The sequence below is a fragment of the Biomphalaria glabrata genome, chromosome 16, assembly GCF_947242115.1.
Source record: "Biomphalaria glabrata chromosome 16, xgBioGlab47.1, whole genome shotgun sequence".
Taxonomy (NCBI): Eukaryota; Metazoa; Mollusca; class Gastropoda; family Planorbidae; genus Biomphalaria; species Biomphalaria glabrata.
The window spans coordinates 8001809-8023083 of NC_074726.1; the positions used below are offsets into that span (position 1 = coordinate 8001809).

General features: G+C 32.3%; 1 protein-coding gene across 1 annotated transcript in view; it reads left to right on the forward strand.

Moving 5' to 3' along the window:
* LOC106066642 (dynein axonemal heavy chain 7-like) overlaps nt 1–21275 on the forward strand; it is a 64306-nt gene that overhangs the window by 12179 nt on the left and 30852 nt on the right. Inside the window, exons 15-43 of the mRNA XM_056013588.1 lie at nt 75–167; nt 295–441; nt 1095–1231; nt 2005–2140; nt 2979–3242; nt 6028–6176; nt 7038–7183; nt 7344–7471; nt 7823–7929; nt 8378–8576; nt 9405–9566; nt 9931–10122; nt 10346–10455; nt 10627–10795; nt 11493–11595; nt 11723–11850; nt 12676–12888; nt 14083–14316; nt 14706–14819; nt 14956–15105; nt 15952–16134; nt 16239–16418; nt 17041–17172; nt 17358–17453; nt 18091–18216; nt 18658–18855; nt 19777–19932; nt 20272–20440; nt 20715–20841. Coding sequence (XP_055869563.1) covers nt 75–167; nt 295–441; nt 1095–1231; nt 2005–2140; nt 2979–3242; nt 6028–6176; nt 7038–7183; nt 7344–7471; nt 7823–7929; nt 8378–8576; nt 9405–9566; nt 9931–10122; nt 10346–10455; nt 10627–10795; nt 11493–11595; nt 11723–11850; nt 12676–12888; nt 14083–14316; nt 14706–14819; nt 14956–15105; nt 15952–16134; nt 16239–16418; nt 17041–17172; nt 17358–17453; nt 18091–18216; nt 18658–18855; nt 19777–19932; nt 20272–20440; nt 20715–20841 — 4448 coding nt within the window. The remainder of the gene's footprint in view (nt 1–74; nt 168–294; nt 442–1094; nt 1232–2004; nt 2141–2978; nt 3243–6027; nt 6177–7037; nt 7184–7343; nt 7472–7822; nt 7930–8377; nt 8577–9404; nt 9567–9930; nt 10123–10345; nt 10456–10626; nt 10796–11492; nt 11596–11722; nt 11851–12675; nt 12889–14082; nt 14317–14705; nt 14820–14955; nt 15106–15951; nt 16135–16238; nt 16419–17040; nt 17173–17357; nt 17454–18090; nt 18217–18657; nt 18856–19776; nt 19933–20271; nt 20441–20714; nt 20842–21275) is intronic.

Here is a 21275-nt window from a genome sequence, read left to right on the forward strand (position 1 = left end):
ATATTTTAATATTTGAATTAATCTGATAAAGTGTCATATGCCTTTTAAGCTGTTTGTATGTTTGTCTTGTTTAGGTATTCAAATGGAACCAGAGGATGCCTCTGGTCTTTGAAGAATATAAGCAACAGGCTAATGAAAAGAAAATGCAGTACGAAGAAGCTCTTAAGGTAAAGTACATAGATACTTTGTGCCAAAGCTAATTTTGAAAGATATGAAAAAAAAAAGAAGCACTTTAGGTGCTGCTCATTGTGCATTAATCAGGTGAAGTTAGCTCTGAATTTATTATACTCTTAGCTTCGACGTGAACGCTTTGTTGAAGAGCTGGAAGGCTATGGCAAGCAAGTTGATGAGTTCCAGACTTTTGGTGACATGGCAGAGATAAACCGTTATTTGAAGAAAGCTCAGGGATTGGATAACAAGCTTCAGCTTGCCGCTGACAAGGTTTGTTGTTTGGTCAAAATAAAAATATGGCACTTATATATAATCTATTCTCACTTAAAAATATTTTTTTTTAATAAAATTTTATGTTTCTAGTATAAAACTAATTGGAATTTAAGAACTTTTTAATTTAAAAGAATAGCTCAATCAGTAGTTGTACGACCATGAACTATTTCACTATCTTGAACAATATCATAATGTTACAATTTCACTATTTACCCTTTTTTTAAAAAGAACTATATATAGAAGGGAATCATGGTGGCTGAGTGGTAAAGCACTTTACTTCCAAAATGTGAAGATCATGGGATAGAATCTCTGAGAAGACTGGGGTTTTAAATTTCTGGATTTCTTGGATGCCCCTGAGTCTACCCAACTCTGATGGATACCTGACATTAGTCGGGGAAAGTAAAGGCAGTTGGTCATTGTGCTGGCCAAATGACATCTTTGTTAATCATCGACTGAAAGCTAAATATGATTGGGCAAAGAAAAGTTGATTTTATAAGAATAGCATTTCCACATTTTTTCTGAGTAGAAATTTTCTGATAAAATATTCATAGCAAATTATTTTCATCAGGAAGCAGAATAATCCACAATAAGCTTATTAGAATTGTCCTGATCATGCATTTTATTTAAAGCTGATTCAATAATGGTTTCAGATTGATGCCTTCAACAATGAAGAAGAGGCTTTTGGATGGGACACCACAGCATACCCACAAAGAATGAACATCATTAACAACCTGAAACCCTATTTGCAGCTGTATGAGCTAACAGTGGACTTTACAACCAAACACAAGTAAGAACAAAGTCATAGAAAATAGTTTCACCACATTTTTCTTTAAAGTTTCATTTTAACAGATCAAAGGGTATTATTTCATAAAAATCAAATATAAAATTGGCTTTATCACTTTGGGAAATAAAAGTGTACCCAATATCACATTAGATATTGCTAAAATATCTAAGATTTTGCTTTATAGGAAATAAGTCTAATTGAAAATAAAAGTAGGACATTAAGAAAATTAAAAACGTAATAGGGTGAATATTAAAAAAAGTAAAAACAAAAGTATTTCCCTTTCAGAACTTACATTCTATGGAACAAATAATGGTTAATGAACAGGTTGTCATGTGGCCAGCACAATGACCAATCACCTTTACTTTCCCCAACTTAAGTCAGGTACCCATTAGAGCTGGGTGAACTTATGGGCACCCTAAAAATCCCAAATTTCAAAATCCCAGTCTTCACCGAGATTTAAATCTAAGACCCTAGGTTTGGAAACCAAGAGCTTAACCACTCAGCCACAGCGCCCCCTATTTAAAAAGTAGTTGTGTAGTAATTCCTTTAGACAGTCATGAATGAATGAAAAATATAAAACACATTTTGGTTCTACTTCTTGTTCCAGTTCATTATTTTTCCCTCATGCTGTTGACATTCAGAGGGACCAAGCCAGTAGGTTTTATCTCTTAACAAACACACACAAAAAATGCAACAAACAAAACAACTTCTGAAGTCGTAAACAACTTGTTTTTAATTTTGATAATACTAACTGGTTATTATGGTATGATCTTTAGAGACTGGATGGATGGACCCATGGGTGGTGTCAACCCAGATATGGTTGACCAGGAAGTAGGAAACTTCTGGAGATCATTGTATAAACTGGAGAAGACTTTTGAGAACATACCAGCACCAAAGAAAATAGCATCAAAGGTTTGAATTATTTATTTAGAGGATAAAAAAGTATTTTTATTAAGACTTAGTTGATATGTGTAGTAAATAAAGAATAATAATCAAGCTGATTAATAATGATTATAGCTTTTAGCTTTTCACATTGTGCTTTTTTATATTTACCTAAATACCGTACAATATAAGCAAAGATTGGGTGGCCCATAAACTAGTTTCATAATCATAATATTCTGGCCACCTACTAGTTCTTAGATATGTATAGGAAATGTCAAATTAATTTTTTGTTTGGTTAGTCACTGTATTTTTTATACAGCAAAACAACATGAAATTTCTTTCTTTTTTTTTTAACTGAAAGGAGATTGCTTAGAAATAGGTGTAAAGAGCAATCTAAGATAAATCAAAGCTTTAAATGAAATAAATGGTTACTGATTTTGTATGAAATTTTTGGCAGTTGGAAATATATAATTTGGGATTGATTGGATGTATAAATCTTGTAATGTTTGATTAACATAACTGCCTTGTTGGGCATTATGTGCGCTGGACTGTTGCTGGTCATTTCAATGGTCCTGGGTTCATATCCTACCCTGTGCTGTCCCTTGTTGTCATCTGGGAGGTTTGTGCTAGATTATATTCAACTGTTAGGGAACATCCAAAACATGTCAAACATTTTACAAACAAAACAAAATGTTAACATCTTGAAATAAATACAAAATGTTTGATTAAACTTTGTATTATTTTGCTGAAAATATATATATATGTCAATATATCTCAATTACAAATCCCTTGCAATTAAAAAAATAAGGAAGAAAGATTTTATATTTTTCATATTAGTTGAGATCTTATTTGTTTGTGGTTTCACTAGGTGAAATCCAAAGTAGAAGAATTCAAGGAACACATGCCTCTGATCCAAACTCTCTTCAACCCTGGCCTCCGAGAGCGTCACTGGACCCAGATATCAGACATTGTTGGCTACAACCTCCGCCCTGATGACTCGTATTGCCTGAGCAAGCTCATTGATATGAACTTGGATCCTTACGTTAGTAAGTTTGAGTCCATATCAGAGTCTGCCAGCAAGGAGTTCTCTCTGGAGAAAGCCATGCAGACCATGAAGAAGGAATGGGCACCTGTGAGTATACCCTATACTTTGCTGTCTCAGTACCTTTATAGTTAAATAAAAATGTAGTTAATGCCATCTACCTTATCAAAATGAGTTGCATAAGTCATAAAAATCTAAATCAATGCAGTTATATTTTCAAGATATGTAATTGGTAAAATGAAATCATCAGTGCTTTATATATAACTTCTTTGTAGGTGCAATAATTCTTCAGCCTCAGCATCTCAAGATATTTATATTAATAGTTTTGGAAAAAAAAGATATTTTAGAAAAAAAAATGGTTGCTTCTTACCAATATAATAAAAAATGTGGAATTTTTAAAATAATCATCATTATTATTTTAACAAAAAAAAAACTTTTTTAATATAAAATATTTTTTTTTCTATATTTTGTATTTTGCCTTATAGGTGTTTTACTGCAAATGATTTATTAAAAGTATTTTATCATAACTCTCTACTAAACAAGTTTGGAAGCTTTTTTTAATTTTTTTTTTTACCTTATTTTTATTTTTACATTTTTCTATTATTTTGTGTGCATGTTCAAAGTATAAGAGATGAAAATGCTCAATGACAAAAAGATGGTAATAATACAAAGCAAAGTAACAGCTATCTAAGGCATGGAGAAGTTGTCTGTCATTAGTTTTAAAACAAGACAACGTTCATGCCAACAAGTATTGAACCTCATCAGAAAGATTTTAAAAAATCCATGGAGTGACACATGAATGGGTCAGCCATTCTAAGGATTTTTAAGTTGGTCATTTTCAAAATAGTAAAGCACTAAATTCACTCAGTACAAACAAATATTTTGTATGTGCCTTTGCAGCATCCCAAAACTTCTTTTTGCACTTCTATACAATCTTATTTTTCTGTTATTTTACGAATTACAAATTACCGTTTCCCTGCATTCATTTTGTGAACGCGTAATGATAAATACTTCAAAAACACTCTATACAAAAAACACAGTCATTTTGTTTTATAGGAAATAAGTCTAACTGAAAATAAAAGTAGGACATTAAGGAAATTAAAATTATTTAAATATTACAAATGCATTGTTTTTAAATTAATTAATTTGTACTTTTCGATGATGAATCATTTCTTGAAATTTTGAAATAGATCTGATTGTTTTTTTTTTCTTAATAAAATCAGGAGTACTACTTACTCTTGGTGTAAAGCCAAATATTTCCGACATTGCAAGTTTGATATTCTTGAAAAATACTACTTTTGGTCTGTAAAACAGTCCATTTATAATGACTGAATAATTTTTCTGTTTATCAAATATTTAAAACAGAAGTGAAAAAAAAGATTTCTTATATCAATCACTGATAAAGAAGTAGTTATACTTTCCCATCTAATGTTATTGCGAAAAAAAATATAATGGAAAATTCATCCACAAATTTGTATCAGTATATCACAACTCTAAGCTGTCTTTTTTTGGTGTAAGTAAACTTTGTCCTTCAATAACAAAATATTTCTTTTAGAATGCAACAGACACTCAGCCTGTAAGTATTGAATCCAGCTCTGAACATTTTTCTCAATGTTCTTACATCTTGGGTGTTAAGTTTTCATCCTTTCACTACAGACATTTTTCACAGCATTTCTCTGGATTTAAAGATACCGGTACTTTATCATTTCAGTCACAGCATTCTTTTTGTTACATTATTGATCACAATTTAATTAGAGTACCAAATGATGGTGATCATGAGATATGCTGTTGAAATTAATATATAGCAGTCCTTCTCAACCAAGCTTTAATTCACATGCTATCCTTTAAACATATCTTTTTAAAGTATCTAACAAAAAACAAATAAAGAATTTCTCCTAGTACTGATTTTACTGTAAATATGTGGTTTAAAGGTAATTATGGGATGCTTGGATGCAAATCAAACCAGAAAAATACTGACTTAGTAGAATCTTATAATTATGAATAGATTAACAAATGCATAAAAGGTAGGACATTCATCTTCTCTCTTGAAAGAACATCTGTAATTTCTAAGATGGAAGATTAATTGGTTGGCTTGGATACAAACATTTAGGAAACATTTTTTTTTCTTAGTACAATGATAAAAATTTCAACCTTTTAAATACTCAAGATTTCAGTATTTAAAATTGAATGGAAAAAACAACAAAACTTTTACATAATTGAGACCTCTTCTGAAATAGAGAGCAATTACTTTACAATTTTTCAAAAGCTCAAATGTTTCAATAAAGTTGTGTGTGAACACTGTCTGATGGCTATTTTAGCTAATTTCACAATCTAGATAGTTCTTTTTTTGTCATCTTCAATATGCATCAATTGTCACATGTGATTGATTGTCTTGAGACCCACTTCACAACAAGTAACTTTAACTTTACCATCTTCAATTGTGGTTGAGTGACAAAACAATCAAAGCACTGACCTATCTCATTCAATTGTTATCTTACTTTATTTTTTTTGTAGAACGGGAACAAGAACTGTGATTTTGTGGCACATACTTCTATATGACATGCAAACATTCTGTTTGTTTTTAATTACTTAAATGAGACTTACATTGTTCTGTTACCTAAAGCAATATAGTTTAAAATAATTTAAATTAAATTTACTTGTAAAGTTTGATGTGTTAGTAATGAATTTTAAAAGATTAAATCAGAATATAGAATATTTTATGCATTGAATCACTAATAATACTAATAAAAATAGCTAAATAGTTAACATTATTTTTAGATTAAATTAGAATGGCCACAATTAAAAAAAAATTCTTTTTCAGCTAAGGGTGAGACTTTTTAATTTGCCTGAACACAACTTTCATTAAATTTTTCAGTTTGAGTTTGTGGTCATTCCTTATCGTGAGACAGGCACATCAATCCTGTCTTCTATAGATGACATTCAACAGCTTCTTGATGATCACATTGTTAAGACACAAACTATGCGTGGCTCACCCTTCATCAAGCCTTTTGAGCAAGAAATCAAGTAAGTATTTTTGGCCAAGGAGAATTTACATAGACTTAGACCCTCCCACATTGCTCGAACATGTGAAATTATTTAGTACAAAGTGATCCAGTTAAGCTTTAGGTTGCTTTTGGCATTCGCTTTACTTGTTTATTATTTTGTTTAATTGTTTCCAAAACACTCTCAGTGACTATATCAGTGATACGTGGGTAATATATGGGGGACGAATGTATGCCAAAAACAGTCCTTTTTGGTGAGCTAAAAGGACGTAACAGAGTTGCCCCATGGAAACGCTTTAAAGACCAGCTTAGGCACCAACTTGCCTTGCGGACATAGAAGAGAGCATCTGGTTGCATGCAGCCTCAGAACAAGACAGCTGAAGGTCACTCACAAAGGCCATGGGATACACATTTCAGACCAAAAGAAAATCTGCTGCCGAGGACAGACGCAGATGCCGAAAAGAAAATCTCAATCAACCACCGGTAGACAGTGGTAATGCTTGCAAAATATGTAGGTCACAGCTGGAGCTGCATCGCCACGGGAAATACTGCATTCCTCATTAATCTTTGGACTCGAAGACAAGCCTTTTTATTATTATTAGTCTAAAAGCTGCAGGTTTGATTCTTTATGAATTTACTAGTTCTGTGCAAGTTCAAGTTGGATTCCACTGTATGTTGACTTGTATATCTGAGATTTGTTGGTTAGTAATCATGTTGCCCAAGTATCATTCTTTTTAATCTCTAGTCTTGAAGACTGTTACTATATGTCTCATTCTTTTTAATCTCTAGTCTTAGACTGTCACTTTTATGTCTCATTCTTTTCATGGTTGTATAATTTTTCTTTACCTACCTTTTGACAACTGCTTCTTTACCTTCTATCCAGAGAATGGGAAGGCAAGCTGATGCTTCTCCAGGACATTCTAGATGAATGGCTCAAAGTCCAAGCCACATGGCTCTACTTGGAACCCATCTTTAGCTCTCCTGATATCATGGCCCAAATGCCAGAAGAAGGGAGACGATTTGCTACTGGTGGGTAATCTTTTAGATTTATTTTAAGTTTCTCAATATTATTACTTATAGCATTTTGAAATAGGTATCTTTAATTTTACTTGTATTTAACTGATAACACTTGTGATCAGTAAGACTTGAGGTTTTTGTGTGTTATATTCTCACTTGTTGTTGCCTGCAGTTGACAAAAACTGGAGAGACATAATGAAATCTGTAAACATAGACAAACATGTGTTGGCTGTGCTCAATATTGATAAGATCTTGGAGAGGTTGAAGAAGTCCAATGAACTGTTAGAACTCATTCAGAAGGTAAAAACATTGTTTTGTAATCCATGTTTTTCATAGACCTATGAGAACAGTTGTGTTAGAGACTATTGAAACCTTGAGATGAGGTTATAGAATGGAAGGGAGGGTCTGGAGCCTTTGTAGAGACTGGGATTTTAAGAGATGCTTTTGTTTACTACTAGCTATGTTATATGTTATGATGTGATTGTTCCGCTAATACAAAACTTATATCATGACCCAAAATTTCCACAATAAAATCACACTATAAACCAAGGTATCTGCTGTGTTGAACATTAATGCAAGTTGACATGTACAATTATTTCATTGCATCCAGGTGGTAACTTAGTAGTTTTGTTATTATAATGAATCCTACAGGGTTTGAATGAATACCTCGAGAAGAAACGTTTATACTTCCCCCGCTTCTTCTTCCTCTCTAATGATGAACTTCTGGAGATTTTGTCTGAGACCAAAGATCCAACACGGTAGGCACACTTTTGTTTTCAATTCTGAATTCTTTTTCTTTTTTTTAATTTCAATCTAAAAAAATATAATTGTTCGAGCAATATTAATATACTAATTACTTATTGACATGGAATGCTGTTTTGTACACATTTTGTCAGGTAATGAAATCAAAATATAAAGACATCAGAAAAAAAAATCAACTTTAAAAAAAAATCTTAGTTTTAGTGTGTAAAATAAAATAGCACCGGACAGTGTTTAATTAAGAAAGTGCTAATTCTAAAGCATAAATGTGACAATGTATTCTTATGGCAAAGTTTTTGCTTTCAGTAACAATGCAGACTTTTGTCAGCCATTTAATTGGGGCAAACTATTTCCATCCAAGTGAAAAACATATTTAATTCTAAGAGACAAGTTAACAGATAATAACAACAACTAGTGAATATAAATTTCTAAAACTTTTTTTTTTAGAGTACAACCCCATTTGAAGAAATGTTTTGAGGGCATTGCGACTCTCGAGTTCACAGATGTCCTTGACATTACTCACATGAAATCCAGTGAAGGTGAGGTGGTCCTACTGAAAGATGTCATCTCAACTTCCAAGGCTAGAGGTCAGGTGGAGAAATGGCTGCTGGAGCTGGAGGCTGACATGGTCAGCTCTTTACATAAGGTACTTGTCTTTCATTACTTTGGAAAGCAATAAGCATCACTTTAGCTGTGTAAGTGTTGATAGCAAAGTTTTGTATTTGGAAACAGTAGCCTACATTATAACTGCTTAGAAAATGTAGGAAACAAAAAAAGATACTTAACACTTACAAAAGGGACAGTTAAGGTATTAGAGGAAGAATCTTAATTAGCGTGGTGGGAATTCAAGTAAATCAAACTAAAAAATCAAAATAATTTGGTGCAATAATAAAGAAAAAGCGTGAGTGTGCCAAATTGGCATGTAGGAAAGACCTAGTTCTTTGTTGGATTCACATTCACCTGATCTATTATTTCATTGCATACATTTTTGCAAGATATGAGGACTTAAGAAGTTATTCTTGCAAAGAAGTGCATGCTCACTCTAACAAGCTTGCTGTCAAGCTAATGAAAGAGCTTTGCTGTATAACCCCAATGTTTATGATAAGATCCTTTGTTTTAAAATAATGACTGGAAATCCATAGATAAGATTAATGAAATATTTTTGTTGAAATTCAGTTTGCACTATTAATCCTAAAGCCCCATAACTATATTATGAGTACTAATTTTAAAGTTTTGATACAAATTTCTTTACAATCTTTGTATTATATGATAAAGGTTTGTGTTCTTTAGCCTTTCTAAACTGGTTTCTTTGATTCTTACATCATGGTTGATTATGTATTTGTTTTAAGTTTATTTAGGCTTTTGTTAGTAAATAATATACAACTCTTTGGTTGAAAACTAGGTTTATTTTTTCAAACAATCTTACTTAAAATGTGCCAATATATTTATTTAATTGTTTCAAATCAATGACTAGGTATGTGGGGAATCTCTGACTGCCTACAACACTACTCTCAGAAAAGACTGGGTAAGAAACTGGCCAGGTCAAGCAGTACTGTGTGTGTCTCAGAAGTACTGGACTTCATTTATTCATGAGGCAATAAGAGAAGGTCACCACGCTTTGGCTGATTATCTCACTGTAAGAAACTAATAAGATCATATGAAATCGTTTTATTGGCAAAATATTTCATCTTTTGTACTCTCATTTATTATCAAAAAAAAAAAAATCGTGTAGAGAAAATAATTTATAGATTTTTAGCTTTAATTTTTTATATGCAATTTGTGGAATATGAATAATAGCAATTTTTTTTGCTCTAAGAAATCAAAATACATTTCATAGTTATTTTTTCTTGTATATATATATATATATATATATATATATGCTTATATATGACCATGCTTCCCATAAGCAATTTTGATTGTTACTTAGTCTAATAGTTAAATGTAGAATACTTTATTTAATTTCTCTTTGGTACAAAATTTATATTTTCTTTTGGTTCTAGTTGAACAACTCTCAGATTGACGAAGTTGTGGCCCTTGTTAGAGGTGAGCTGTCCAAGCAAAATCGTGTCACATTGCAGGCACTCATTGTCCTTGATGTCCATGCCAGGGACGTACTGGCCACCCTAGTGGATGACAAAGTCTCCAGTGAGCTGGACTTCAAATGGCTCAGTCAGCTACGTTATTACTGGGAGGTGAGCATGCATTTACTGCACTAGATATCACATAATCCTCAGAATTGTATAATCTTCTTAGTTATTAAAAAGATTGTTTTGAGATTTCACATTCTGTATAATAATTTTGTTGAATCAATTTAACTTTCTGACTAATACAATTCTAAAGCACCAGATCACAGACACATTTATTTGATATATTTGTTTTTGTTCAAAAACATATTTTTCTATTTTGTTTGTCTAGGACAACAACATGGTGACCAGAATGATCAATTCAAAATTGCCATATGGCTATGAATATCTGGGCAACTCTGGTCGTTTGGTCATCACACCATTGACAGACAGATGTTACAGGTCAGCTTACTTATACAAATACTTACTACATAAAGTTTTAACCATTTTTTTTTAGCCATAATATGCACAGTAAAAAACAGGAATAAGAAAGAAACAGATTAATTTTCAGCCTATAAAAATGGTCATTACTGTTAAAAATGTGCAACATCATTTTTTCTTTTCCCCATCCAGAACTCTTTTTGGAGCTCTTCACCTCCATCTTGGTGGTGCCCCTGAAGGTCCTGCTGGTACAGGCAAAACAGAGACAACAAAAGATTTGGCCAAAGCTGTGGCAAAACAGTGTGTGGTGTTCAATTGCTCTGATGGCTTGGACTATATTGCACTGGGCAAGTTTTTCAAGGTGATTATCATAAACTGTTTAAGCCCTTGAAGGTTTTAGAAATTTGTCAGGTATTAGTTACATCTAGTTGTTTTGAATCTCTTTTAACTGTCATATATAAAATAAAATGTTGGATTAAGAGCTTAATGGTTGCCTGCCAGGCTCAGACTTATGACATTGTGATTTTAGAGTTAAGTTTTAACATGTACTTCTATGCAGGAAAGGCTATAAGTTATTATCTTCTTTTTAGAAAGAACTTCAGTAATTTGTTTGACAGCTTGAAATTTATTACAAAACTCTTAAAGGGGAATGACATAGATAGTGATTCAAGAGCTGAATAAAGTTTTCACAATTCAAGATGCATAGAACAGGACCTAATAGCTATAAGTAAAACTCGCCAATGTCTGTGATCGATTGTGTACAAGGGTGACATGTGGACATAATACTGGATAGCATTAGCTGTTCTTGTAATGTCTTGTAACTATTCAAATTGAATGGGTCATTATTTCCTGAGCAGAATTAATTTCCTTTTCATTCACATTAATGATCAAACTCAGTGTTTCTACATAAGTGCTTTTGCTATAGCAGTCTAATCATTCAACACCAGATTACCTTACAAACCATTTAAAAATATGCTTAGACCCTTTTTCTAATTAAAATATATATAATAAAGTAGTCTTCATAATGTTGTTCACTGTAATGATCCTTCTAATATCAGGGTCTTGCTTCATGTGGAGCCTGGTCCTGTTTCGATGAATTCAACAGAATTGACCTGGAAGTACTCTCAGTGGTTGCACAACAAATCTTAACCATTCAAAGAGGTCAGTAGATTAAAGACATTTTTCTATCAATCTGAGATTATCATTTATCATAATTTGTTTCATTTTCCAGCTTTTATCATATCTTAATGTAAAATAAAACTTGCGTCTCCTTATTTGAATCTTTCAGGCATTTTAGCTGGATCTGATACCTTATTGTTTGAAGGAACTGAAATTAAATTAGATCCAACCTGCTCTGTCTTTATTACAATGAATCCTGGCTATGCTGGCAGATCAGAGTTACCAGATAACCTAAAAGTTTGTGTTTCTTTTTCTGTATAAAAAAAAAGCAAAATTTTAAGTGAAATAGAGAAAATGAATTTTATATTTTGTATGTGTTTGGTTTAAGTGAGTGCAGTAAGTAATGATGCAAATCTTTTACAAAGGTTATATCAACTAACTCTGTCTCTCTTTCTGTCTGTCTGGTAAAAAGTTTGTCCACAATATTTCTTCCATACCCATTCCCATATCAAGTTGAAATTTTGCACATTATTCATTGGTATAGACAAGACATGAATAAAAACAATTAACCAATTAGTCACATTATTACTGGTAATTAATTATTTTTTTTATAGCAACTCTGGAAATTAATTCTTCAGTATTCACAGATAGGGCTAACTTAGATAATTGAACATTATTTCTCCCACACTCGTAGGATCAAGTTGAAACTTTAAACAATTATTTATTGTACTTAACAAAATATGAATTAATTTAAAAATTAACCAATTAGTCAATTATTGGTAATTAATTATTTTGTTTGATTTGAGTATGGGAAATAACTTCTACATTATTGAGAGATATAGTTGTAAGTGCAGAACTCTTTCCCTTAGATAAGTTTTAAAAAAAAAGGAGTTTTATTAAATTTTTCTTTTTTTTTTCATATATATATATATATATATATATATATATATATAAATAATTTTGTGTGTGTGATCCCATCCACATTAATTTTTGTAAAAAAAATCAGACTTTAAAAACAAAAAATGACTTTCTTAATGATCTCAACAATCACTGCACTTTAGTTAATGTAATAAATGTTTGATTTTTGTTTTAAATGCCCATATCAAATGTTTTATTTTGCAGGCTTTGTTCCGAACAGTCGCCATGATGGTTCCAGACTATGCTCTCATTGCAGAGATCTCTCTCTACTCTTGTGGCTTTGTCAATGCCAGGCCACTGTCTGTGAAGATCGTAGCAGTTTATCGTCTGTGCTCTGAGCAGCTCTCATCACAACACCACTATGACTACGGCATGAGGGCTGTGAAGTCTGTGCTGACAGCTGCAGCCAATCTCAAAGTAAAAACATATATATGTATAATTCATTCACCATGGTTCAATGAGGATCACTCTTTTCATCCTGGGGGCTGAGGGCTTTGCACTGGGGTTTTGTGCCTCCTCATGTGAATGAAGAGACCTATATGAATATTTTGCTATACTAATGGCAGGTTATTCCAGCTGGAGCTAGTCTCAGCCTTGTTTTTTTTTCTCTGATGCTTTTGTTCTGCCAGCACTGTTCTCTTGTGTTCTTCAATATACATACATAAATAGAAAAGTAAAAAAGTAAACTTTCTCTTTCAGACCTTGTGATCTATGTGGCAGATGATGTTAAGGTCATTTGTTTCTATGGCCACCAGTTAATGAGCAGGGTGCCATGTGGCCAGCACAATAACCAACTGCCTCTACTTTCCCCAGCTAAAGTAAGGTACCTATTAGAGTTGGGTGGACTCATATGCATTCTAAAAATCCCTAAATTCAAAATCCCAGTCTTCAACAAGATTTGAACCTTGGACCTCATGTTCAGAAGCGAAGTGCTTAACCACTCAGTCACTGCACCCCCATATATATGTAGCATAAATATTGTTTATTGGTTTGACTGCTGTAGAGAAAAACAAAGTGAAGAAGGGATGAATGGAATAAAAAAAACTCTTAGTAACCAAATAACAAAACATTTGACTGCTTTTGAATCTATCACAACATCAACTCTATGTCTTAGTTCACTGACAAATGGCAAAGGAAGGCCATGTCTAGATATCATTTGTATTTTATTTATCTCTTTTTAGCCCTCCTGGCACTCTGTTCCATAATAGGGTGTACTTTTCAACCTTTTTTTTTAATTCTTTGACTTTTGAAATATTAAGTTGAAAACTGAGTCAGTGACATTTTTCACAGATATATTCATTTTTTTAACTTCCTCTTTCAAAATTTCCAGCCAATTATGACCTTAGAATTTTGTCTCTAGTTGTTTAAAGTTAGTCTTTTCTATTTACTTGAAAAACAACTAATAATTGTGAACTCTCATTTTTTTTAATCAATTGATGAATTTTTATAATTTCGGATGCTATTTAGTTATTTATGGCATTCTTCTTAGCTTGAAACTAAAAATTTCTAAATTGTATATTACTTTATAAATTAATCCTTTTGTATTGCTGTTAATGTTAAATAAAAAAATAATTACAGCTTGCATGAAAAAAATAATTTCTCTGTGCACAGCTCAAATATCCAGATGAAGATGAGAACATCTTGATGTTGCGTTCCATCATTGATGTCAACTTGCCTAAGTTCTTGAACCATGACCTCCCACTGTTCCACGGCATCACCTCTGATCTGTTCCCTGGTGTAAAGCTCCCTGAACCTGACTATGTTGACTTGAACATTGCAGTCAAAGAGAACTGTGAGAGAGAAAACTTGCAGTGCACCAACTTTTTCTTGGAGAAGATCCAACAGGTTGGTACCAGTTTCCACTTTCTTACGCTTGGTTAACACAGAAAAAAAACAAAAACTTTTTATGATGCTTGTTTGTTGTGTTTTAAAAGGAACTATTATGAACAAGTTTTACTGACTATGCATACTAAAGCCAGTTAGTTGTTCAGTCAAATTATTTATTTATTCCATTTTCACATGGAATCACATTTTCGGTGGTATTTTGACCATGTAAGAAATATTGCTTCAAATTTATCTCTCATTGTGTAAGTTGGAATAAGCAAGTAATTATTTTCTCAGTGGCTTTACATTCAATGTAGGGCCCTTGTCTGGTATATTACATCATTTTCATTCAGTCAGAAATACTTAAACATGTAATTGCTTGGGATTTATTACTTAATTACTATTTCTAGATATATGAAATGATGATTGTTCGTCATGGCTTTATGATTGTTGGTGAGCCTTTGGGTGGAAAGACAAGTGCATACAGAACTCTTGCCATGGCTTTAGGAACACTCAAAGAAAAGGCAAGTTAATATTTTTAAAACTTACAATGTATTTTTTAGTAAATTAAAAAAAAATTTGTTACAAATGAAATATTGTTATTAGTAATATTTTACTCTGAGAAAATGAGCATAGTTTAAATAAATGTCTTTATTCTAGGATTTGATGAATGAAAATAAGGTCCAGATAACAGTGATTAATCCAAAGGCTATAACTATGGGACAGTTATATGGTCAGTTTGATCCTGTTTCCCATGAGTGGTCTGATGGTGTTTTGGCTGTTTCTTACAGAGCATTCGCAACATCTACAGTTAGTATTTTGATTTATTATTATTATTATTACTATTATTATCATGATTGATCAAATAATATATGGAGGATGTATATGATATATAAACACATATATAAATACATATTGTTTGATAGAATAAGGCATTGATTGATAAATGATTGAATAGAGTAGTAAATTTTAATGATTGACTCATTTGCACTTGTTGGGTTGAGAGATTTAATAAATAGAAACTGTTTCATTTATGGGCTATTCTGTTGCCTTTGTGTACAAATATTAGTGAAAGGAAAAAAAAAGTTGAAGGAAGTACTTTGAATTAAGTCTTCTCACTTGGTACTGGCTGTGGCTGAGTGGTAAAGCTCTTGGCTTCTGAACAGGGGGGTCCTGGGCTCAAATCCCGGTGAAGACTGGGATTTTTAATTTCAGGATCTTTGGGTGCCTCTGAGTACCTGACTTAAGTTGGGGAAGAGTAAAGGCGGCTGGTCATTGTGCTGTCATTAACCGTAAGACACAGAAAAAGATGACCTTTACATCATATGCCCTATAGACCACAAGATGTTAAAGGGAAACTTTACTTTACTTAACTTGGTACTTTGGAAAAATTAAGGTGATGCTTTTCTGGTCATGTGGTATGCTTGAACTGTTGTCTTTTCAAACCTAGCCCATTGCCATCCTTGCCATCCAGCAGGAGGTTTGGGCCAGGACGTAATTCAATGGAATATCTGAAACATGTAAAACAAAGATATTTGATATGCAAATAGATATTTTGGCAGGATGAGTTAACACCTCAGGAGCTTCTTTTCCTGCAAGTTAAAAGCTATTTAAATATGGTTCTTATGGTGTGATTGTGCTCCTTCTCTTTCCCAGTCTGAAGATCGCAAGTGGCTGGTATTTGATGGCCCTGTAGATGCTATCTGGATTGAGAACATGAACACTGTCTTGGATGACAACAAAAAACTCTGTCTCATGAGTGGTGAGATCATTCAGTTAGCTCCAACCACTAACCTCATCTTTGAACCAATGGACTTGGAAGTCGCCTCTCCAGCCACAGTAAGTAATACTATAAAAAATAATCTTATGCTGAATTATGGAACATATAAATGCACGTTGGATTTGACGACAAAACTAAATTTATATTTTTAAAAAAATTTTAGGTGTCTCGCTGTGGTATGATTTACATGGAACCTCAGACTCTTGGTTGGCGACCTCTGGTGAAGTCTTGGATGAATCGTTTGCCCTCTACATTGACAGAGGTCCACAAGAGTGTCTTGAATGACATGTTTGAAAGATTTGTTGATGCTGGACTCCAGTTGGTCCACAAAAGTGGAGTTAAGGTAAAACACATCTTCCAATTTTTTTCTTGTCATGAAATTTTGTGCTTAGCTACCAATCTGATAGTGTTTTATTAGAGTCCTGGTGGAAAGGTTTTTAATACAGATGTGTGTTCAGTCTGCTTTTTAAGGAGAGATTTTAATTTAAAAGACTGGTCACAGTGTTTTAGAAGTTTTAGATATTCCTTCTGGAAAAGATTTTAACTACTATGTCTTTGGTTGGAGGGTTGAAGATGACTGCTAGAACCTAGGCCATTCTGTTTACAGATCAAAAGGCTTATTACACAGTGTGCCATCAAAGAATTGGCAAAACCTAATTGGCAAAATTGATAGATTAACTATATAGCTTTGAATATAAAATGTAATGTTTGCCACAATTGAATTTTACTGCATTCAGTTCATTATTTATTTTTACCTTTTAAAAATGTTTGCTTTTAATCTTTAATAATAATAATAAAATAAATGCAACTAACTTATTAAGTTCCTAGAGAGATTAATACATTTTCAATGAAAAAATTTTTGGTAAAAGCTTCAAGATTGTTTTTATCAAAATGTGAGAAATGTTTGTTTATAATAATTTATATTAGAAGTGTTTAATCAAGACATTCTTTTTGTTTTTTTTAAGGAGTTATCTCCTACTACAGACTCCAACTTGGTGGTGGCATTGATGAATTTGATAGACTGCCAGCTAGATGAGTTCCATGATGAAGCTAAAGTTGCCCAACTGGAGGAAAGAGAAATCATTACTTGGTTGGAGGTTTGTGATCTAATTTATTTTATTTCATTAGTTTGTTAACTATATACAAACTCCATTTTTAATCAGATACATCTATAAACTAATTCCACTAGTGTAAAAGAAAGTTAACTCTATATCATAGTCTGTCTGTCTGTAATTTTAACAGGATTTACATTGTAACTTACATACTTTTTGTATGTCTTCAGAGTATCTTTATGTTTGCCTTGACCTGGTCAGTAGGTGGAAGCAGTGATGACAAAGGTCGCTTGAAATTTGATAAGCTAGTCAGAGAACTTAGCTCAGTAAGTCTCCAATTTTGTATGTAAATTAATATATATTTATTCTTAGTGAACGTTCAGATATCACATAATGCCAAAAGTCACCCTTCCCCACCCCATCTTGTTATCTAACAAATCTTCAGACCTCCTTCCCCCTTGTAACAAATCATAACAAATTGTTATACCCCCTCCCTCCTTAGCCGTTATCGTTATTTAAATAAGATCTTAAGCTAATTTGTTACTAAAATCTTAACTGTATTTTTGTATAGTTGGAAATGATTCCATCAAGATATACACTTATAAAGCAGCTATTGTGATGAGACTGATACATGTAATGATCTGAAGTTTGAGATATTTTCAGCAGGCAGATACATTTTTTTAAATTTAAAAAATGGAGTTTTTTTTTTATATTGATGTGTAGACTTCTGAAATGATGTATTGGTCAAAGATCAATTAAAAGTTAGTAATTATCATGGTTAGAAATACAACTCAATCACAGTTATAGTAGTATATTTTTATTTCTTTGGGATATAGTTTAATGTTTTTTATTTTATATGCATTACGTATTTTGTAGATTTTTGCATGACTTATGTTAACAACACATAAGACATTCTAGTTTTTGAAAACTAATACTGTTTTCTTTAAAATATTTTTATTACAGGGAGGCATGACAGAAGAAACCAGAAAGTCCATTGGCCTAGTGGACCTCATAGAACCACCCTTGAAACCATATGTTAACCCACACCCACCTAAGGGCAAGATCTATGACTACAGATTTGTGAAAGAGGTGAGTTTCTACTTTATGACTTCCATTTGGTTTGTAGCCACTGCTTAACTGGTTTCGATGTTCATTAAAATTGATGTAATTTATAAAAATAATCTAGATATATAGCTAATAAACTCTTTCCCATGCACAAATTACAGTCTACAGTTAAAAAAACATTGCTAATATGCATAAAGTAGTTTTATTTGTTTGCAGTTTTTATATATTTGTGCATACATAAACTGCACTCAACCATGGCATAGAATGATTATTGGCACAAATTATACAATGAATCACAACAAACTTAACAGCTTCCACCTTTAGTTTCAAATTTAAATTGCTTTGCACAATCAAAAAAAAAAGTTTAATTACAAAATTTCTTGTGTAAATCTACTTTTCTCATTTATGGCAGAGTTTGTATAGTAAACACTACATGAAATTGAATAATAAAATATTTTCCTCTAGGGATCTGGTAAATGGGTCCCATGGGCAGAAGAGATCAGAGACAGCCCACCCATTTCTAAAGAGGCCCTCTTCAATGAGATCATTGTGCCCACCATTGACACAGTCAGGTACAATGCCCTGATGGAAATGATGGTCCAACACAATAAGCCCTGTCTGTTTGTAGGGCCAACAGGTACAGGCAAAAGCTGTTATATAACTGTAAGTATTGTCTCATGATCCTGTTAAACATTTTTCAGTTTCAAAGTAATTTAAATTTGTTTTTTTACAATGAATTCAAAAATAATGATACCCTCTTTTAAATAGGAAACTTTTGCAATAATTTCAGGCTGATATCAACAACTTGCAGGAATAAAAACAATAACTCTAATGAACTTCATGTGAAGAATCATTTCTTTCATTTGCTTTTTTTTTTCTATTACTTTTCTCCTTTTTTTTGTGTGTTTTTACAGTTCAAATATTTTTTGTTTCTGGTTAAATGTTATGTTTATTGTTTAATTTTGTGAAATAGTGCAATACAGTGTCTGAATATAGAAGTTAAAGAATATTAGAGATAATCATAATCCTTTTCTGAAAGTCATTTAAATTCTGTTCACTTTGGTCATCATAACCTTTTAACATGTATCCAGAAAGATCATAATTATAATCAGTGTTCATATTACTTTCTCAAGATTAAATTTTTCACTAAGTAAATAATTTTGTTAGACAGCTCTATGTATATATAAATTTATTTTATATATAAAGCTTGTCTTTGATTCAAAAGATTTGGCTTTGCAGCCCCAGCTGCAACCTACATATTTTGCCACATCCAGCACAGACCAGTTTAAACTGGTTTTAAACTACAACTTCACAGAATATTCTGTTAGAGCATAATGACAAGAAAGCGCCATTTCCATAGGACTAAGTTTTGTATACTTTTTAATTTTGATCAACAGTTAGTGACACTGATGAATTTTTCAAAATAACAACTACAACTGTTTTAACAAATAATTAATACTTCTATGCCCACTTGACTTAATGCAATCTAGTTAATTATCTTGATTTCATTGTGACTGTCACTCTAAATATTTTCCTTTTTATGTCACTTTATTTTATGTTCTTTCTAATGTTGGGATCTTCTAGGACTTCTTGCTGAACAGATTGAACAAGGAAGTGTACAAACCAAACATCATCAACTTCTCCGCCCAGACCAGTGCCAACCAGACACAGAACATGATCATGTCTAAACTTGACAGAAGAAGGAAGGGAGTCTTTGGACCACCACTTGGCAAAAAGGCTGTAAGCTGCAAAATGTATTATTGCATACTAACTATTCATCACGTCATACTAATTTAAAATTGGAAATGTCATGGCTTGTTATAGCGTTTAAGTTACTTTCAATGTTAATTCATTTTAGTTTAATGTTAAATATGCTCTTTTAAAATTTTAAATTAATTTTAATGCTTGATATTAAAATTATTTTTTAATTTTATTAAATTTTTTTTTTAAAGAATTTTTTAAAATGTTTTGTTTTGATTATTCAAATTATTTTTTTACTTAACAGAAGAAATGTTAATTATACTCTTAATAGCTTAATAGTTTTGGATTTTAAGGTCTTTCATGCTTTTTGTTTGCCAGATTGTATTTGTGGATGACCTGAACATGCCGCTACAAGAAACCTATGGAGCTCAACCACCAATAGAATTACTCCGGCAGTGGCTGGACCACTGGAACTGGTATGACCTAAAAGACACATCAGGCATCAAGCTTATAGACATCCAGTTTATGGGAGCCATGGGACCACCAGGTATTTCCTTATCTTCATTTTTGGTCTGGTCCTTATTACAGAGTTTATAAACTATTTGCAGCTCACCATTTCTTGTTTAAAGGCTCTTACTCTCTAGTAGACTAAAGAAATATTTATCAGAGTGAATAGCATCATGTGCCAAGGAAATTTTTTTTTTCTCATTTGTTTATCCAAGATTTTCATTTTACTGTGAAGCTATCCAGAATAAATTAATTCTTATTATTTTACATACATTTTATGGGCTTATTAACATTTCTTTGGTTGTTTGATAAAGGTGGAGGTCGCAATCCCATCACTCCAAGATTCCTGCGCCACTTGAACACAGTGACAATCAATGAATTTGATGATGACACAATGATAACAATCTTCAAAAACATCATGGACTGGCACATTAGTGCAAGGTGGGATTTTAGGAGATTTAAATAGTCTGAGTTAGATTTTTCTATTGTAGTTCTCAGAAATATCAAAATAACTATTTATATATATTTTATTCAAACGTCTTAGTATTTTTCTGGTTATATCTGAATAGAAATTCTGACACAGTTTTTAAATCCTTTTAAAGTCCAGCACAATGACCAACAGCCTTTACTTTTCCCCAACTAATGTCATGTACCCACTAGAGCTAGGTGGACTCAGAGTAGCTCTAAAGCTCCAGAAATTATAAATCCCAATCTTCACCAGGATTCAAACTTGGGACACTTTGGTTTGGAAGCTTAGTGCTTTACCACTCAGCCCCACCTTCCTATTTAGCATATGCTTAAAAAATTACAGAAATGTGCTCTTATTTTGTTTAGATTTAGACTTAATTGAGGAATTTATGGAGTATTTATGTTGC